At 39.4% G+C, this 17,667-nt stretch overlaps 1 protein-coding gene across 9 annotated transcripts in view; it reads left to right on the forward strand.

Moving 5' to 3' along the window:
• Window positions 1-1,220: 1,220 nt before the first annotated feature.
• TMEM19 (transmembrane protein 19) overlaps window positions 1,221-17,667 on the forward strand; it is a 46,093-nt gene continuing 29,646 nt past the window's right edge. For 3 of the 9 annotated variants that reach the window (XM_027107039.1, XM_027107041.1, XM_027107040.1), the window contains exons 1-6: window positions 1,222-1,901; window positions 4,507-4,620; window positions 11,943-12,080; window positions 12,460-12,714; window positions 13,715-13,924; window positions 15,897-15,943. In XM_027107039.1, the coding sequence (XP_026962840.1) occupies window positions 1,772-1,901; window positions 4,507-4,620; window positions 11,943-12,080; window positions 12,460-12,714; window positions 13,715-13,924; window positions 15,897-15,943 (894 nt within the window). In that variant the 5' untranslated portion in view covers window positions 1,222-1,771. Of the gene's footprint in view, window positions 1,902-4,506; window positions 4,621-11,942; window positions 12,081-12,459; window positions 12,715-13,714; window positions 13,925-15,896; window positions 16,468-17,667 lie in introns of those variants that run through there. The other 6 variants (XR_003432900.1, XR_003432901.1, XM_027107043.1 and 3 more) reach the window with 4 other exon arrangements.

The raw sequence follows: 17,667 nt of genomic DNA on the forward strand, positions 1-17,667 counted from the left end.
AAAAATCTCATAGAACACCAAAATCAGGCAAGATAACCCTGTAACTGTACTAAAGTGAAGGGGGGGGGGGAAAGCAATACCAGTTCATAATTTTGTCTAAGCAAAGACAAAAACAAGGTCACTATGCAAACCACAAAAATATTAGGTTTTATTAATAATAACTATGCCTAATTGTCTAGTATCACTAATATGGGCCAGTCAGCTTTCTAAGGTAATCCAATTACTTACCTGTGCTGAACAGAACCAGATAAAACTTAAGTGGGCACATAATTTCCGCATAAAGACTACATATGCATATAGTAAGAGAAGTCCACTACTGTTTAGTCCTACTTCACAAATTTGGTTCTCAGGTAATTAATTGTATGCCTTACCAAAGGAAAGGGCTTCAAATAGTCTTGGCATATAATACAGTGTGAGTTTTCAAAAAGTAATTACTTTCAGCAGGTTAAAACACGTTTGAGTACTATGTCTGAAAGTGAGTTGCTTCCTCTTTTTACACTGTCAGCAATTAACTGAAAAAGTTCAGAATGTAATGTAATTACCAATTAGTTACTGTTAACCCAGCAAACAAAAATTAATTAAAACGTGAAATAAGCCACAAGATTCATTTGTTTAAGGTGACAAGCCGTTCTGCTTTCTAAGTGAATTGACTGAATGCACAGACTTTAAATAGGAGAGGTGCGGGAACAATTTCCACAATGTTCCACATAATAATTACTTGAGAATTCAATAGCAGGAACTATGTCGAGCTATCTTTACATTTCCAGCGGCTAACAGTGTCCAGCACCTTACAGGTGCTGTTTTTAAGTGATCTTCTCAGTCATAAAATTCCCTTTCCACAGCCCAATATATCCCCCACCTCAAAGAAGTCCATAATATTGTATGCCATGAACTGTTCACAGACGAAAAAGCATTCGAATCTGATGCTTGACATGGTCTACTGGGTCTAAGTTCACTTGCTTTCATTCCTCTATGCTGTTACTGCCTTGGTGGTGGTTTCACTTTTCAGCGTTTGGGTATGTCCTCAAACACAAGACTTTTATAGGTGTTCCAAGGGTCCAGACTCTAAAGAGCATTACAAACGTACCAGGGCCCTGCCGACGGCAGTCCTCGCTTGGTCCTCTGGACCTTGGAGCCGCCCTTTAAACGCTCACGTAAGCGAGGCGACGCCCACGGGTGGCCGCGGCGCAGGCGCGCAGGAGGCGAGCCACGGGACGCTGACAAGCGGCGAGGAGCGAGCTGAGCTCCAGGGTCCTCGGCCCTGGCCGCCTGGACCCGGCCTCTAGGGCTGCGCGGGCGGCCGTCGAGAGTGACCGCACTCCGTCACTCGGGGCTCGCCACCGGGACACCCCAAATTCCGGCACCGCGCCTCGCCTCTCTGCATTTGCCGACCCCCAGCGTCAGCGCGTGGGCGGGCGGTGGGGGCGGAGCTCGCCCTCCCGGGCCGCTGATTGGCTGCTTCCGCTTCCCTTTCACCTTCCCGGTTGCGAAGTTCAGGTGTGAAGGGACCGCGGTCTGCGAGCCCGCCGCTGTCTGAGAGGTTGCGGTTTGCTCTCGCAGGGAGGCGTTAATCTCGCTCAGGCTTCTGCGGCAGCGCCCCACCAGCCCAGTTTCCAGAAATAGTTTGGGTTTATATTATTTTCTCGGACGGTGGAAGATGTTGGCATTTATGTTCGCCTCTACACGAATGTTTTGCTGGCAACTTAAATGACTATTTTTCTCAGAAACGCGAGATATTTCCCCCCCCCAGGTGTTCAGACTGTTATTTTTCATGACAGATCTTGACCACAATACATACAAAAAATACATAGAGATGATAACTAATATAGTTATATTGAGTCTGATCATTTGCATTTCTTTAGCTTTCTGGATTATGTCTATGACTGCAAGCACCTATTATGGTGAGTATAAATGTTCTAAATTGTCTTTCTATAACCTAATCGGTGAAATTTAGAAAGTACCATTGTGAACGCCAAAACTCATATCTTCTGAATGGTTATAAACTGTTGTGTTTACTTAATTTCCACGGCCTGATTTGCATTTACTAACATGGAAATATGCAGTGCCTTGAACGTTTTAAAGCTTTTAGTAAATGCTGCTTGTCATAATACTAGTTATACCGGTTCCAAAATGTCTTTTATTTCATGTAATTATTACATCTAGCTTGGTGAAAAATAAGTGAGGTTAAACATAATTTTGCAAAGCAATTTTAGTGATGCTTTTAATAAGAATATTAGTAAGGAAGTTTATCAGTTTCATGTGTCCTGTAAAAAATAAAAAGTAAAATGATGATACAATGTTTAGATTTGGAAGATTTGTCTGCTGTTTGGTCACTGCAAAAGAACAGACTTGTTTTAAAGGCTGAAGCCAATTTGCATAAATATGAGGTACTCTGAACTCAAATCTTTTTTGCGGTACGCGGGCCTCTCACTGTTGTGGCCCCTCCCGTTGCGGAGCACAGGCTCCGGACGCGCAGGCTCAGCGGCCATGGCTCACGGGCCCAGCTGCTCCGCGGCATGGGGGATCTTCCCGGACCGGGGCATGAACCCGTATCCCCTGCATCAGCAGGTGGACTCTCAACCACTGCGCCACCAGGGAAGCCCTCAAATCTTTAAGATTTTGAAACTGCCTTAGAGCATAAGTATGCCTTTGTACAAACTTCATTGGTACCCCTTTATAAAAACAATACCGTTCAGTTCAAAGGAAAAGTGAAAAACAGAGTGAGAAAGTAAACTCTTATAAATGGTTTTATCATAAATGATTACCTTTTTAGACCTTAGTCCTTTTGCAAAAAAACATGTGAATAATCGAGTGCGTGTTCTCCAGGTTACACGTGCTTTCAAGGCTGTTCGTTCATAATGATTCCCAGTAGGGGATGAGGGCTCGGGTAGGAGAGGTATGTGAGAAGATTCTCCTTAATGCCAGTATTAACTATGACTTGAACTACATAGAATAAATCAGGATTTGTAAATTGAAGTGACTCCTTGGGGCCAGGCACCTGATGCAGATAAGTGAAGCTCTCCAAGGCTTTACTGTGCATATTAAGCACATGGGAACAGTTTACACTTCTAGAAATAGAATTTTCCCAATTTTTTTTTTTAACATTTCACCCTCTTTGTGTTGCATTTTCCAATTTTTGATAGAAACCTGGGCACAAGCAATAGTTCACACTTTTCTTTACTATAATCACTCAGCCTTGGTGTTTAAGAGTCTGTCAGGAATGGCGGGGACTTTAAATGGGAAAGCCATGACCTGTCTAAAGGAGGTGACTTCTCTACCTGTAGTCAATTCTGCCACGTGGGCCTGAACTTCCAGTTTTTAAAAACAGAAAACAAGAATCTGGATTTTTATACGAAATTTCCTAAACTTTAAATATTGATTCAAACTGAAAAAAATTATGCTTGCTAAACAAAACATCTGTGAGCTGGATGCAACCTTTGGAAAAATCAGTTGCTAACCTTTGCGTCCTGAGTTGTGTAGCCTGTGGGAGGATTTAAAAAAATCTCTGTGAGGGCTTCTCTGGTGGCGCAGTGGTTGGGAGTCCACCTGCCAGTGCAGAGGACACGGGTTCGAGCCCTGGTCCCGGAGGATCCCACATGCCGTGGAGCGGCTGGGCCCGTGCGCCACAACTGCTGAGCCTGCGCTCTGGAGCTCACGAGCCACAGCTGCCGAGACCACGTGCCACAGCTACTGAGGCCTGCGCACCTGGAGCCCGTGCTCTGCAACAAGAGAAGCCACTGCAGTGAGAGGCCCGCGCACTGCAGCGAAGAGTGGCCTCTGCTCACCGCAACTATAGAGGGCCCGTGCACAGCAATGAAGACCCAACGTAGCAGAAAGTAAATAAATAAAAAATAAATAAAAATTTAAAAAAAAAAAAAAAAAAAAAATTCTCTGTGAAAGGTAGAGAGAGGAATAATTGGATCCTGTTAAGAAAGGTATTTGTTCTATACAGTTCTTGAGAATGAATACATGCCTCCTTTCCAAAAAAATAAAGAACCAGAGCTTCATTTCAGATCTCCAAATATCTATCAAATACCCATTATTATAAATAGTTGTAAATGGTTCTCTAAACTTGGACAGGACTTATTTGGTCATTCCCCACTAGGATTGTCTCTCTGAAAATATATAATTCTCAACATGAATATTTTACTTTGGTGGCTTTATCTCAGTTTCTCTACGTACCACAGTATTTTAATCCAGAATGCAGTTATCAAAACTTGCAGCTGGGCTTCCCTGGTGGTGTAGTGGTTGAGAGTCCGCCTGCCGATGTAGGGGACGCTGGTTCGTGCCCCGGTCCGGGAAGATCCCACATGCCGCGGAGTGGCTGGGCCCGTGAGCCATAGCCGCTGAGCTTGCGCGTCCGGAGCCTGTGCTCCGCAACGGGAGAGGCCAAGACAGTGAGAGGCCCGCATACCGAAAAAAAAACAAAAAAACAAAAAAACTTGCAGCCAAAGGTAACCTGTGCAGGCTTCATACAATTTATGCTCTACCTTTATAATTTTTCAGGTAACTTACAGCCTATTTCTCCTTGGCGTTGGCTGTTTTCAGTTTTTGTTCCCGTTTTGATCGTCTCTAATGGCTTTAAAAAGAAAAGTCTAAATCATAGTGGAGCTTTAGGAGGTATGTTTTTCTTCTGAGTGTTTAACCATATAATAAGTGCTTGCTTATATAATTTAAACTCATGTTTTCTAAATTCTGAATATATGAGCCTATGAATCACAATGTTGCATATTTTAGACAATGATAAAGTTATGCATTACTCAACTTTACTATTCTGTCAAAATTTCAGATACTAACATACCCTTTTAGTGTGATGTACAAATTGAACCTTGTAATTGATAACAACTAGATTAGTAGGATAGACTTTTGAGGACCTTGGTTATTCTGCTCCTGAGTTGGTTTAAATTTTCTGCTAGCGGAAACATTGGAACATTTTTCCTCAAGGTAAAATAGAGGAGCCATTGAGAAGAATAGCACTTGGAAATTGCTGTTAATAGCCTGAGGCAGAGTAGTCCCAACTGAGTATTCTTGATTCATTCTTCAGAGTTGAGATGGGGACAGGCCATTTATTTATTCTCCTAGCAAATATTTGTTGAGCAGTTACTGTGTGCCACTCTTCTAGAAACTGGGGATATAGCTGATTTCAGATTTTATGGAACTTTTATTCTTTAGTACAGATAGATAATAAACAAATAAAATACATAAAACTTTTAATATAATGATAAAGTTTATGAGAAAAATATTAAAGATAATAAAGTGTATATATTGGGGAATGTGGGGCATTCTTCTGTGGATAGGGTCTGGATTAACCTTTCTTCTAAAGAGGTTGTTTTGAACTGGGACCTGAAGAAGTCAGAAATGAGAAGATCTGAGAGAAGCATGTTCCGCTGACAGACAAGTAGAAAGGCCCTGACATGTTCAAGCCTGGCTTGTTCAGGTGTGAGAATAAGGCTCATTTGACTGGAAAATAGGAAGAAAAGGAAAAGTAGAGTAAGATAAAGTTGAAGAAGTGGGTAAGGGCCAGATAATACAGGGCTTATCAGGACACAGTAAAGATTTTATCCCAAACTAGAATCCCCCCTGCCTTGAACCAGGGGATTGATGGGATCTGATCTGACTTTGGGATTTTCATATCCTACCAGTGTTATAAGCCCCAAGACATGAGGATTCCCCCCACCACCACCACCACCAAATACTTCCTGTAGGCTGAGATCACTACAGGATAAGGATTATTTAGAACTGGCAGGTCTTGAAGCTGCCTACCTAGCCTTCAAAATGCTGATAATCATTAGCCCTAATGCACTGTAGAGACACCCTATCCCCTCTGTGTTCACATACAGCAGATGTTTCATGAAGTTTTATAAACTAGAGCAGGCCTTCACGGAGGCAATATAGCCTGATAAGTAAAAGAACAAGCATTAGAATCAGGCAGGATGAGTTTGAGTAATAGTTATGGCTTTGGAAAAGTCACGTAACCTCTCTGTACCTCAGTTTTCAGAGAAATGGGTTTTTAATATCTAACCTAGAAATTAACACAACATTGTAAATCAACTATACTTCAATTTTTAAAAATTTCAAAAAATAAATAAATGCTTCCTGTGCATAAAAAAAAATTTAACCTAGAGAAGGACAAATCATGAAAGTAATAAAGCTTAAACTTCATGGCATTTCATTTACAACGGTACCTTTCAAGGTTCTAGGAAGAGCCCTAGCAGTGTGCTCTCATGGTCTTCTTGTTTTGTAAATTTTACAGAGGTAAAAGATATTTTTGTGCTTTTTTTTTAAAAAGAGGGCCCCCAATTTATAAGCATCAGGACCCACAAAATCTTGATCCACCCCTGATTTCATTCTTAGGATTGCAGTAAGAATTAAGTGAGATAATTACTATAAAGTTTTTAGCTCAGAGCCTAGCACATAGCCAACATGTATAGGGTGCTTTTTATTATTAGGCACAGTTCTTCAGAATCATGCTCATTTTCCTTCTTCATAATTGAGATACACTGTCAAGTTCTGTTGAGAAATTGAGAAATCTGTTGTTAGCACTTTGAAAGTAATTACTCATTTATAACAAATAATTTGAGCAATCTCTATTTGAATATAACAATATAGAGTTATGCTTTGCTAAAAATGTCCTTTCTCAGATAGCCTTGCCTTGGTTTTCATTGTTCTTGACCTGTGGGAAGAAGCGTCAAGTTCTTCTTGAAGTACTGTCTTCCTTTGGCTTCCATGCTGTATATGATCCTGTTTCTCCTCTTACTTTTCTGATCTCCACTTTTTTTCTTTCCTACTACCATTTCCTTTTCTGCCTCCTGGGCCTTTGGCCTCTACTCCTCTCCTACCTGGCTTGATTTAGAATTAGAAGATGTAGGGACTTCCCCGGTGTTCCAGTGGTTAAGACTTCACCTTCCAGTGCAGGGGGAGCAGGTTGGATCCCTGGTCGGGGAGCTAAGATCCCACATGCCTTGTGGCCAAAAAACCAAAACATAAAACAGAAGCAATATTGTAACAAATTCAGTAAAGACTTTTCAAAAAAAGAATTAAAAGATATATATTTGAATTGTAGCATTGCCATCTGCTATCTTTGTGAACTTGTCCATGTCACGTAACTCCTCAGAGACTCACTTTCTTCATCTCCTATGAAATAGGTCCTTATGGGCTTATTGGTGAGGCTCAAACAAGATAATGTGTGGGACAACATATCTTTTTAAACTATAAAGTATTATACAATAAACTCCCCAAGGACACAGAGTGTGTCATATTCTTCTGTGTCCTAAGCTTTTTTGAATAGCGCTACATGCTCTTATAATAGTGCTTAGGAAATATATGTAGATTGATTTTAAAACCACTACCCTTTTCCTAGTCATTGCATTCTGTGGAATTTTGGTATCTTTTTTGTTTGGAGCTTTTTTTTTTCCTTAAGGACAAAAAGCTGTAATGTTGATTCAAGGTATATCATAGTACTTGGGAATACCGTCCTGAAGTATAACTGCAAGTCACCTAAACTTTGTGTTATAATTTTCCCACCCATCAAATTAGAGGGAATAATATTATCTATAGCATTGACTTATCATGAGGAGTCATACGTGTAAAATGCTTAGCACAGGACCTGGCACTCATAAAATAGCAACATGTATTTTATAAATGTTAGTATTGTTTTCCTTCCACAACTACTATTACAGTCATAGGAATTTTACTAAGGTTTGCCATACCATGTCTTTAGTGTGCTTGGGATTGAGAAGAGTTTCAGAACTTCCTCAGGATCTGGGTATTTAGAGTCCTTTGTGACACAGGAACATATACCTCAGTGTTGAAGGAAGAGGGGAGAGGTTGAGGCATTGCTTAGGGTGGACACTGAAGTGAAGGGCTCTTGTCTCCTTGAGAGAAAGAATGCTTCTAGAATAAGGAGAGGATCACATGAGGGGTTATGTGAGAATGTACTTGTGAACTGTAAAGCACTGTGCAGGTGATTTGCTCCAAGAAAGTGTTGTCTAGTCTAGTTTTTCAGTGTGTTCCTTTGAACATGTCTGTGTGGACAGTTTGTCATCAGTCTCTTGGCTTGACAAGTTTAAATTTAATTTCACTTGCCAAGACGCTTAGGCTTAATGGTTTCCCATTTTTTTTATTCATTCATTCAACAAATATTTAGTAAGGGTCCCCTGTATGCCAGACATTGTTCTGGGCACTGAAGACTTAGTAATGAACAAAATAGATAAAAATCCCACTGTCAGAGGAGACAGATGATAACTAAGATGGGTTTGAGGCATTTAATCCCCAGAAGGAGATGCTGTAAGTGTAATGGAAGTGCACAGCCAATGAGGTGTTGTCAGGAAGGGCCAGTGGTTGTGCTCTGTGTGTTCTCACAAGGATGGCCTTACCTCTTTGGTTATCATAATTCGGGTCTGGCGTTCAGTCTTTTGAAATAGAAACCTCATTCTATCAGGTACCCAGAGTTGATTAGAGCCAAGAAAACTGGTTTATGTTGCCATTGTTATAAGAGACTAATATATGAGCCAGAATGCTACTTTATTAATCTGATAAAATATAGAACTACTGGGCCAACTGGAATACAAACATCACTGTTCAGACATGTCCAGTTCTTGCAGTCAGACCACTTGAGAAGTCAGATTGTAATGAGAAGGTTGCTTTGGCAGAGTACAGAGTCTGAGAAACAGTCAGTAATGCAAATCCACAGGTCAAACAGTCCTGTCCCTTATATAGTATTTACGTCTGCCAACCTCTGGTTCTCTTGGCCTTCATATTCTATATTTTGGGCTAACCAGCCTTCTTTTGATTCCCATAGTCTTTCTCTAGGCAAATTACTTATAATATAATTGATTAGGTTTGAGTTTATTAAGTTATAAAATTCCAGTCCTACCTTTCCCTTTCCTGTCTCCCAGATATTATTCCCAGGTCCCCTTGGTTGGAATTTTGGGTAACTCTACTCCCACTATCAAAGACATTTGTAGACAGTGTTGTTTTACTTCCCTAGATGGCATCTGCCAGTTATAGAATTTACCTGTTTTAAGCTCAGAAGGCAGCCATAATTCTTGAGTCTTCACAGTCTTTGGGAGCATCCGATTGTTATGCAAATTAACTCCTTAGCACGGACGATTAAACATGATAGAGGTGGGTTGAAGAGGTGGAAAAGACACCAAGTGGAGTTAGCAGTTACTAATCTAAAAGTTGTCATAACTGGGAGATGCAAAAAGTTCTAAGATATTTTTTAGACTACATAAAATAAATCATTCCTTCAAAGCACATTAGCTTCAATTTATTTCCTCATTCCGAACCTGTCATCAACTTGAACACTGATCACTTCATGTGATATTTTGAGGTGTTTGAAGTAAAAAGGATGTAGATTCCTTTTTGTAGCATATCAGTGTAGGTTTTTTTAGGGCCATCTCACTTTGGGTGTGCTTAAGACTGTGGAACAAATTGTTAACAGTGACTGACCATGGAGAAGGGATGGGAGTGGCGGTGGTGAGGGAAGGAGGCACTTTGACTTCTGTATGTTTTGGCTTTCCCCTCCAATACCCATGTAGTAATTTTGTAATAAGTTTAAAAACAATTGAAAAAACTTAAAGGTTGGGTAACATAACAATATTCATCTTTGTTATTATAATAATAACACATAATTGCAATAATAATGATGTTCTTGTTGAGGTTTTGCCACTGTAACTGCCATTATTGCCAATGATATTAGATAACATTTATTACGGGCCTCTTACATGCTGGGTTTATAATAAGCATATTATAAAAATTATCTCATTTAACTTTTCACATCAAGCCAGTGAGGTAGGAATTATTCTTCTTAATACACCAATGAGAAATTGAGGCTTAAAGTTAGGTAACATCTAGTCATGCAGAAGTAAGTGGAAGAGTCAAGATTTTAACTCGAGACTGTTCAACTCCAGAGCTGAAGCACTTTATTTTACTTTATACAGCATTATAGCGATTTCTTGCACTCTCAGTAAAAAAGTACTAAACATAAGTAAAATGCCAATAACCGAGTATCTCTGGATGGATCAATCAGTCAGGATGGAGCTAACCAATAGAAAATTTCCTATTGCTACAGAAATAGGAACCTGGTCCCTTGTTCTATTATTTAATACTTATTTATTAAATACATGGTAACTTATTTAATAATTATTTAATATCTATTCTGTTACTTAGTAGAACTTTGCTTATTGTGTTATTTAATAAAAATAAATCTTAATATAGCAAAACTCAATCTATTTATCTTAAGAGTTCCAGAGAGCAGAAATGGTCAACCATGAACCCCATGGTTGCCACTCTTGGGTGCCACTGATCTGAGTACTCAGTGGCAGACTAGCACATTCTCTCCCTGAAAGAAGGAAGATAAAATTGTCAAAAGTGTGCTTGAAAGTTCAAAATCACATACACATACACATGTGTATGCTACCTTTTGTGTAAGGAAGAAGGAAAAATAAGAAAACATGCATATATCTGCTTATCTTCATAAAAGAAAACACAGGAATGATAAACTGGAGAACAATGATGTTGAATACATACAAAGAATGGAAAGAGAGCAAAATATAGAGGGAGGGGCAGAAGGGACATGGGAGGAAGTGACACCTCTCTAAATATACCTTTTTGTATAAGTGTGACTTTTAAAAGCATGTTTAAGAATATCAGTGAAGTTGGGAAGGGGGGGATCTAAAACTGAAAGCAAACTAAACTAATTTTAAATTGAATACTATAAGCTCACTGAAGGGAGAAAAAGAAAAAGAGTAACTTATGGACCCAGTATTTAACTATATTCTTTATTCCTTCAGTCTGGGGTTACAGGAAGGGGAGAATTACAAATTACTATTTTTAGTAGGTTTGTTTTTGTTGTAGTATGGGTGAAGCAATTCTAAAACAGTTTTTTAGATGTAATAGAGATTGAGCAGATGAGTGAAATTGTAATTGTTGTTTGAGGCCAGAGTTCTAACTAAGGAAAAAGGCATACAAATATGGAATGGGGAAAAGCAAGAGAGAACCTGTGGAGCTAGATTGGAACTGGAGTTACTGGTGTGATCTTGTGATTCCCCAAATATTTATGTGTATGTATATATACATGTGTATGTTCCCATATATAAGCATTCATATATATGCATGTGTGTATATTTGTGTGTGTGTGTATTCACTTGCTTTGTCCACAAAAAGCAAATATAGTAGAACACACCATAAGCCTAGATTTTGACCTCTGCCCTCCATTCCCCACTGTAATGAACCAGAGCTCCTCAGAGAAATGGCTGCTTCCAGGGCTGGGGCAAGGTAGGTCTAAGATGAGCCTTGAGCATTTTGTTATGCCCAAAAGAAAAGAAATGCTAAAAAAAAAAAAAAAGAGGGAGAGAGGGAGATCATGTCACATGAATGCTGTCTTGAGCTCATCTCTCTTGTCTGATATTAGTATAGCCACTGCTGCTCTCTTTTGGTCACTTATTTGCATGGATTATCTTTTTCAATCCTTTTACTTTCAGACTATTTGTGTCTTTGGATTTAAAGTGAGTCTCTTGTAGACAGCATATAGTTGGACCATGTATTTTTATCCATTTTGCCAGTCTCCATCTTTTGATTGGATCATTTAACCCATTTACATTTAAAATAATTACTAATAAGGGGAGACTTACTTCTGTCATGTTGGAATTTGTTTTCTATATGCCTCTCTCTCCCAGATTTACTCTTGGATGCTCTATTTATTGAATTTTCCTTGTAAAGTAGAAAAACATCCCAGGCTATGGGGGGAAAATGTAAAAAATAGAAACTTGAAAGACCCTATACTATTTGGTAATATCTTAGTTGGTAAAAATGTAAAGGTATGGGAAATGAACATTTCCAGTTATAATATGAAAATAACTGAAAAAAAATCATTCTTTTTTTCACAGCATTAATGTATGGACTAAGTGTAATTTTATGTATATATGTGTTTCTTTCAGGGCTCGTGGTTGGATTTATCCTAACCGTTGCAAATTTCAGCTTTTTCACCTCTTTGCTGATGTTTTTTCTTTCTTCCTCAAGACTCACTAAATGGAGGGGAGAAACAAAGAAACGTCTAGATTCAGAATACAAGGAAGGTAGAATGAATTATGTTTAACGTTACTTAAAATAGGAACCTTTATTTCATCTTAACATATCATAAGCTTTTAATCAGAACATGTTTAGACTATTGAAACATAAATTTTATGAGAATTACTTTAGTAGTAGCCTGATATAGTTTATTATTACTTTACCACAATAGCAAATAACAGCAGAATTGTAGAAATACTGAAGTCTATCATTCATTATTCTAAAACAATATAGAATGTGGGCAAAGTTACCATCCTACTTTTAGTCATTTTTGAAATTTTAGTCATTTTTCTTTTAAGTTTTGAAATGTAAGTTCCTAAAAATGCATGATTTTCCTCCTGAGGAGAAAACATTTTTTGTCCTTTTCATTCCCTTGTTTGTTCCTAGGTGGGCAGAGGAATTGGATTCAGGTATTCTGTAATGGAGCTGTGCCCACAGAGCTGGCCCTGCTATACATGATAGAAAATGGCCCCGGGGAAATCCCAATAGATTTTTCCAAGCAGCACACTGCTTCTTGGATGTGTTTGTCTCTCTTGGCTGCACTGGCCTGCTCTGCTGGAGACACATGGGCTTCAGAAGTTGGCACTGTTCTGAGTAAAAGCCCACCGAGGCTGATAACAACCTGGGAGAAAGTTCCAGTAGGTGAGTCTTTATTTAAGTTTCTTTAAAAAACAAAAATGGGAAGACGCAAGAGGGAAGAGATATGGGAACATATGTATATGTATAGTTGATTCACTTTGTTATAAAGCAGAAACTAACACACCATTGTAAAGCAATTATACTACAATAAGGATGTTAAAAAAAAATGAACAAAAAGCCTCTTGATTTATTGTGTTTCTTATTTAAAAGCCTTTTAAGAATTTCAGTTTGTCTCCTTAATTGGAAAATCGCTATAGGATATTAAATTGGTGATAATAAATAATATTTGCAGGAAGTGTTGGTAATTCCTAGATAAATAATATAGAAACATAGAGATTGGCCCACAGGCTTATCAGTGGGAAAGGAAAAGGAAGGAAATGATACAGTATTTCTTGGGAGCCTGTTATGTGGTTAGTGCTTCAATGTATATCTCATTTCCCCATTATCATTATCAACTACTGCTACTGCTAGTACTGCTACTAGTACTTCATCATTGTCTCCTCCTCCTTCCTCTCATTTTCCTTCTTTTCGCCTTCATCATCATCATCATCATCATAACAGTTAACATATTTGAGTACCTACTATGTGCAAAGCAGTGTTCTAACTGCTCTCCATGGATTACTGTTTACTCTTAATAACCATGTGAATTGGTCCTTTTATTGTTTACATCTTACAAATGAGTAAACTAAGGCATAGAGAAGTTAGGTAACTTAGTTAAGTAACTTAGTTACTTCACCACAGTAACCACACTTGGAAATGACAGGACTAAGATTGAAACCAGGCAGTCTAGCTCTACTAAACTATTCCACGTCACTGCTTAGAATGTCAGGAGTTACTGAGGAGAAAAGCCTGTTTTCTAAGTAGGATGGTCTTTGGATTGCATCAAAGTGAACCCTTTCTTTAAATTAGTCTTGATTAGATAGGTACCAAAATATTTTGCTTTTTTTGACTTTATGTGTTTGCTGATTGTTAACCAGATGATTTTATCCATGTTCTTCTTTAGGGACCAACGGAGGAGTTACGATGGTGGGCCTTGCCTCCAGTCTCCTTGGAGGGACCTTTGTGGGCATTGCATACTTCCTCACGCAGTTGGTTTTTGTTAATGATTTAGACGTTTCTGCTCCTCAGTGGCCAATTATTGCATTTGGGGGTCTGGCTGGATTACTAGGATCAATTGTGGATTCGTATTTAGGAGCTACCATGCAATTTAGTGGTAAGAACATTACCTTATTGTTGTAACTTATTGGTGTAGTAAAGAAATGGGAACTCAGCCATGCACACTGGTGGCAGGGCCTAGCTGCTACAAAGAAGATATGTTTTAGACAACACTCATGTTTATGGGCAAAAAATTCGAGGACTGTATTTTTGACTAATTGTATAATAAGTTATTTTAGTTTCTTTTCTGTGGAAAGTGTAGAGCATTACAACAAGGATTTTTAATGTAGGGTTGTTTTTTTCACCCATGCTGTTGACTGTTAAATGCAGTAGTCTGATCATGACACTGAATAAATGTGTCCTTAAAAAAAATGGGGGGACTTCCCTGGTGGTCCAGTGGTAAAGAATCCGCCTTACAGTGCAGGGGATGCAGGTTCAATCCCTGGTCAGGGAACTAAGATCTCACATGCCGTGGGGCAACTAAGCCCACGTGCCATGACTGCTGAGCTCGCACGCGTCAACTCGAGAGGCTGCGTGCCACAAACTACAGAGCTCTAGTGCCCTGGAGCCTGCACGCCACGACTAGAGAAGAGAAAACCCACACGCCACAGCTAGAGAGAAGCCCGCGCACCACAACGAAGAACCTGCGTGCTGCAACTAAACCCCTACGCAGCCAAAAATAAATAAATAAATAAATCTTTAAAAAAAGAAAGAAATGGGGAAGAAATATGGAAAAGGAAAAAAAAGAGATGTGATAATAAAAACAATTGCCAAGACACAGGTTGTTGGGGGACCCAGAATGAAAGAGCAAAGTCTCCTCTACCATTTTGAATTTCTCATTCTTTTGTGTCAAATTGATTGAAAGAGAATTACTCCTACAGAGCAGTGAGTAGAAGCTCTGCAGGGAAGATAGGATAGTGCAGGAGACAGATGCTTTTGCTTATGGGACTTTACCTAATCCCACGGACGCAGAATTTTGGAGTCAGATCATTATAATGTCCCTCCTTCCATTTATTTTCCAAGTCCATTTGAGAAATAATTACTCTAATAATCTGACTCTACACATATGATGTACTTTTCTACTGTGACATCATGTTTGCTATCCTCCCCACTGAGTTTTTAGTCCCACTCAAGATATATGAGAGAGCCCGTTTTCTCCAGAATTTTCTGTGCTTTGCATCTAAGGCTCTCCTGTCATGTCAGTGTACTGACATGTTCTGTTAGGTGTGTATTTGCTCCACCCTCTAACCAACCACGTTTTCTCCTTTGATTCATCCAGTGAAGAGGCTAGACATCTGGAGAATGGTTCGCTGCTCCCAATTCTCTTCATGTCCCAAGATAATCGACTTGTCCTTCCACTCCCCTTTCCACCATCAGAACATTTGTTCTCTCAGGTTCATTAGTCTTATCTAGATGCTGAGGAGGAAGCAATCTGATTTTAATTTATACTAAAGGGTTAGTAACTATATGTGCACACGCACGTGCACACACACACACACACACCCATTATACGTTTTTGTAAAGAGCCTAGGTTTTATTCTAAACTGGGCTCTAACTGGGAAGTTTCTGATCATATTGAGTGGGTTGGGGAAAAAAATGTGGGCTGGGGAGCAGATTAGATTCATCTTTGTGTGCCTTCTTTGTGTAGGCACCTTGCTACTCCTGGGTATCCATTGTAGAGGCTCCTATTCTCAGGAGTCTCACAGGTTGGTTCTAGGAGGGGAGCCACTGGGAAGGCAAGCCCTGTCTGCCAGTTTCATGCCATCTCTGCTTTTCAGTTTCTCCCTTCTACTTTGGAAAGAATTCCAGCATTGTTGAGAGAGCAGCATTGAGGTGTATTGAAACCCATTTATTCAAAGAGACCTTTTGTAATCATGGGTTCTGTATCACTCATCATATACATTATCCTCTAAAGTCATTTTACGAATGGCTGAGAATCTTTGAAAGATTATCTCCTTTGGAGGAGAAAGCTAATTTTTTTTTTCAAGTCATTTGGATTTTCCACCTCACTTGCTTCTTTTTCATTGCAGGTTTGGATGAAAGCACTGGCATGGTGGTCAGCAGCCCAGCGAATGAGGTGAAGTACATAGCAGGGAAACCCATTCTTGATAACAATGCCGTGAATCTGTTTTCTTCTGTCCTTGTCGCCCTCTTGCTCCCAACAGCAGCTGCTTGGGGTTTTTGGCCCAGACAGTGAATTTTATTTCATTTACTAAAGTTAAAACTTCGGTAAATTCAGCTAAATTTGCAATTCCAAGTCTCATCCCAAGAAGAGTAATTGTAATGACAAAGCAGAAAGGCCAGCTTCTCCTCTATTCCATTACAATGGAACTCCACGTTTTTCCTCTCTCTGAACTCCATTGTAACAACTAATATCTTTTTGGTGAAAGACAAGGCTCATAGAATTTATGCATATTTTTCTTCTGCTGAATGGAACTTGAGCCGTGAAACTATAATGTCCCTATATATTGAACTGAAAGTTCCTGCATGGTAGATATAAATTTTATTTTGTTTGTTTAAATCAGTAAAGGGACTAAAAGTAATAAAAGTTTTAAATGGCTCAGTTGTGGCAGAGAAATGTCACCATGCCAATTATCCAAATGTTGTATCTGTTTTCAGTATTTAAACCGATGTGTGTGGAAGCCTGAATAAGTGTAGTATCCTGGACTTCTCCCATTACTTGCCATTTATTATTGTAAAAAGTGTGGAGTTGGGGCGGCTGGGCCCGTGAGCCATGGCCGCTGAGCCTGCACGTCCGGAGCCTGTGCTCCGCAACGGGAGAGGCCACAACAGTGAGAGGCCCGCGTACCGCAAAAAAAAAAAAAAAAGTGTGGAGTTTGGTTCCTGGTGAGCTGTGAGGTCTACTCCACGTTTGTTCTTCCTTCCTCAGGGTTAGTGATGAAAAAAAGTAAATGTCTTTTTCATGTGACCATTAGAATGCATGAAAAAAATTTATTTTTAGATAAAGGAAAAGAGATACGTCTAAAAAATATGCACCTTACTATATGTTTTAGTTTGTCTCTGAGTAGAAATTATCTTGAATTTAATTTTTTTTTTTTTTTTTTTTTTTTTTTTTTTTTGCGATGCGCGGGCCTCTCACCGTTGTGGCCTCTCCCACTGCGGAGCACAGGCTCCGGACGCACAGGCTCAGCGGCCATGGCTCACGGGCCCAGCCGCTCTGCGGCATGTGGGATCCTCCCGGACCGGGGCACGAACCCGCCTCCCCTGCATCAGCAGGCGGACTCTCAACCACTGCGCCACCAGGGAAGTCCCGAATTTAATATTTTTAATGTATTTTCTAGCTTTCTTTGAAATTTGTCTAGGAATCTGATTTACATTGGCATCTTGACCAGTTAAAGAGCCACTGGAAAATTATTGCAATTATTATTTCATTTGCTGTCCTAGAATTCACTGGAAGATGCTATGATTTCCTATTATGTACCTTCTAAGTTGTGCTCTCCTTTACATATAACCTCAAACAAAGTGAATTCTGCGTTTCAGTTTTGTTCTTCACTTTGATGTACGTACTAAAGGGGTTTAACGTAGTATGGATTATTGTGCTAAAGTATTTTGAAATATTTCTCATGTGATTTCCATACCTTTCTTCCCCTTCCCCTTTTGCATTCATAAAAAAATTGAGGAGAGATTGCATGAATAAGCCACTGTCAGAGTGGAGAAAGCTTTATTTTCTTTGTTGGTGACCCTGCTACAGTGATTATCTAGAAATGACTTGGTTAAGGAAGAATTTTTTTTTTTTTTTTTTTTTTGCGGTACGCGGGCCTCTCACTGCAGTGGCCTCTG

Source organism: Aethalodelphis obliquidens, unplaced genomic scaffold (genome assembly GCF_003676395.1).
Source record: "Aethalodelphis obliquidens isolate GAN/ISIS:26980383/991018 unplaced genomic scaffold, ASM367639v1 scaffold8, whole genome shotgun sequence".
Lineage (NCBI taxonomy): Eukaryota > Metazoa > Chordata > Mammalia > Artiodactyla > Delphinidae > Aethalodelphis > Aethalodelphis obliquidens.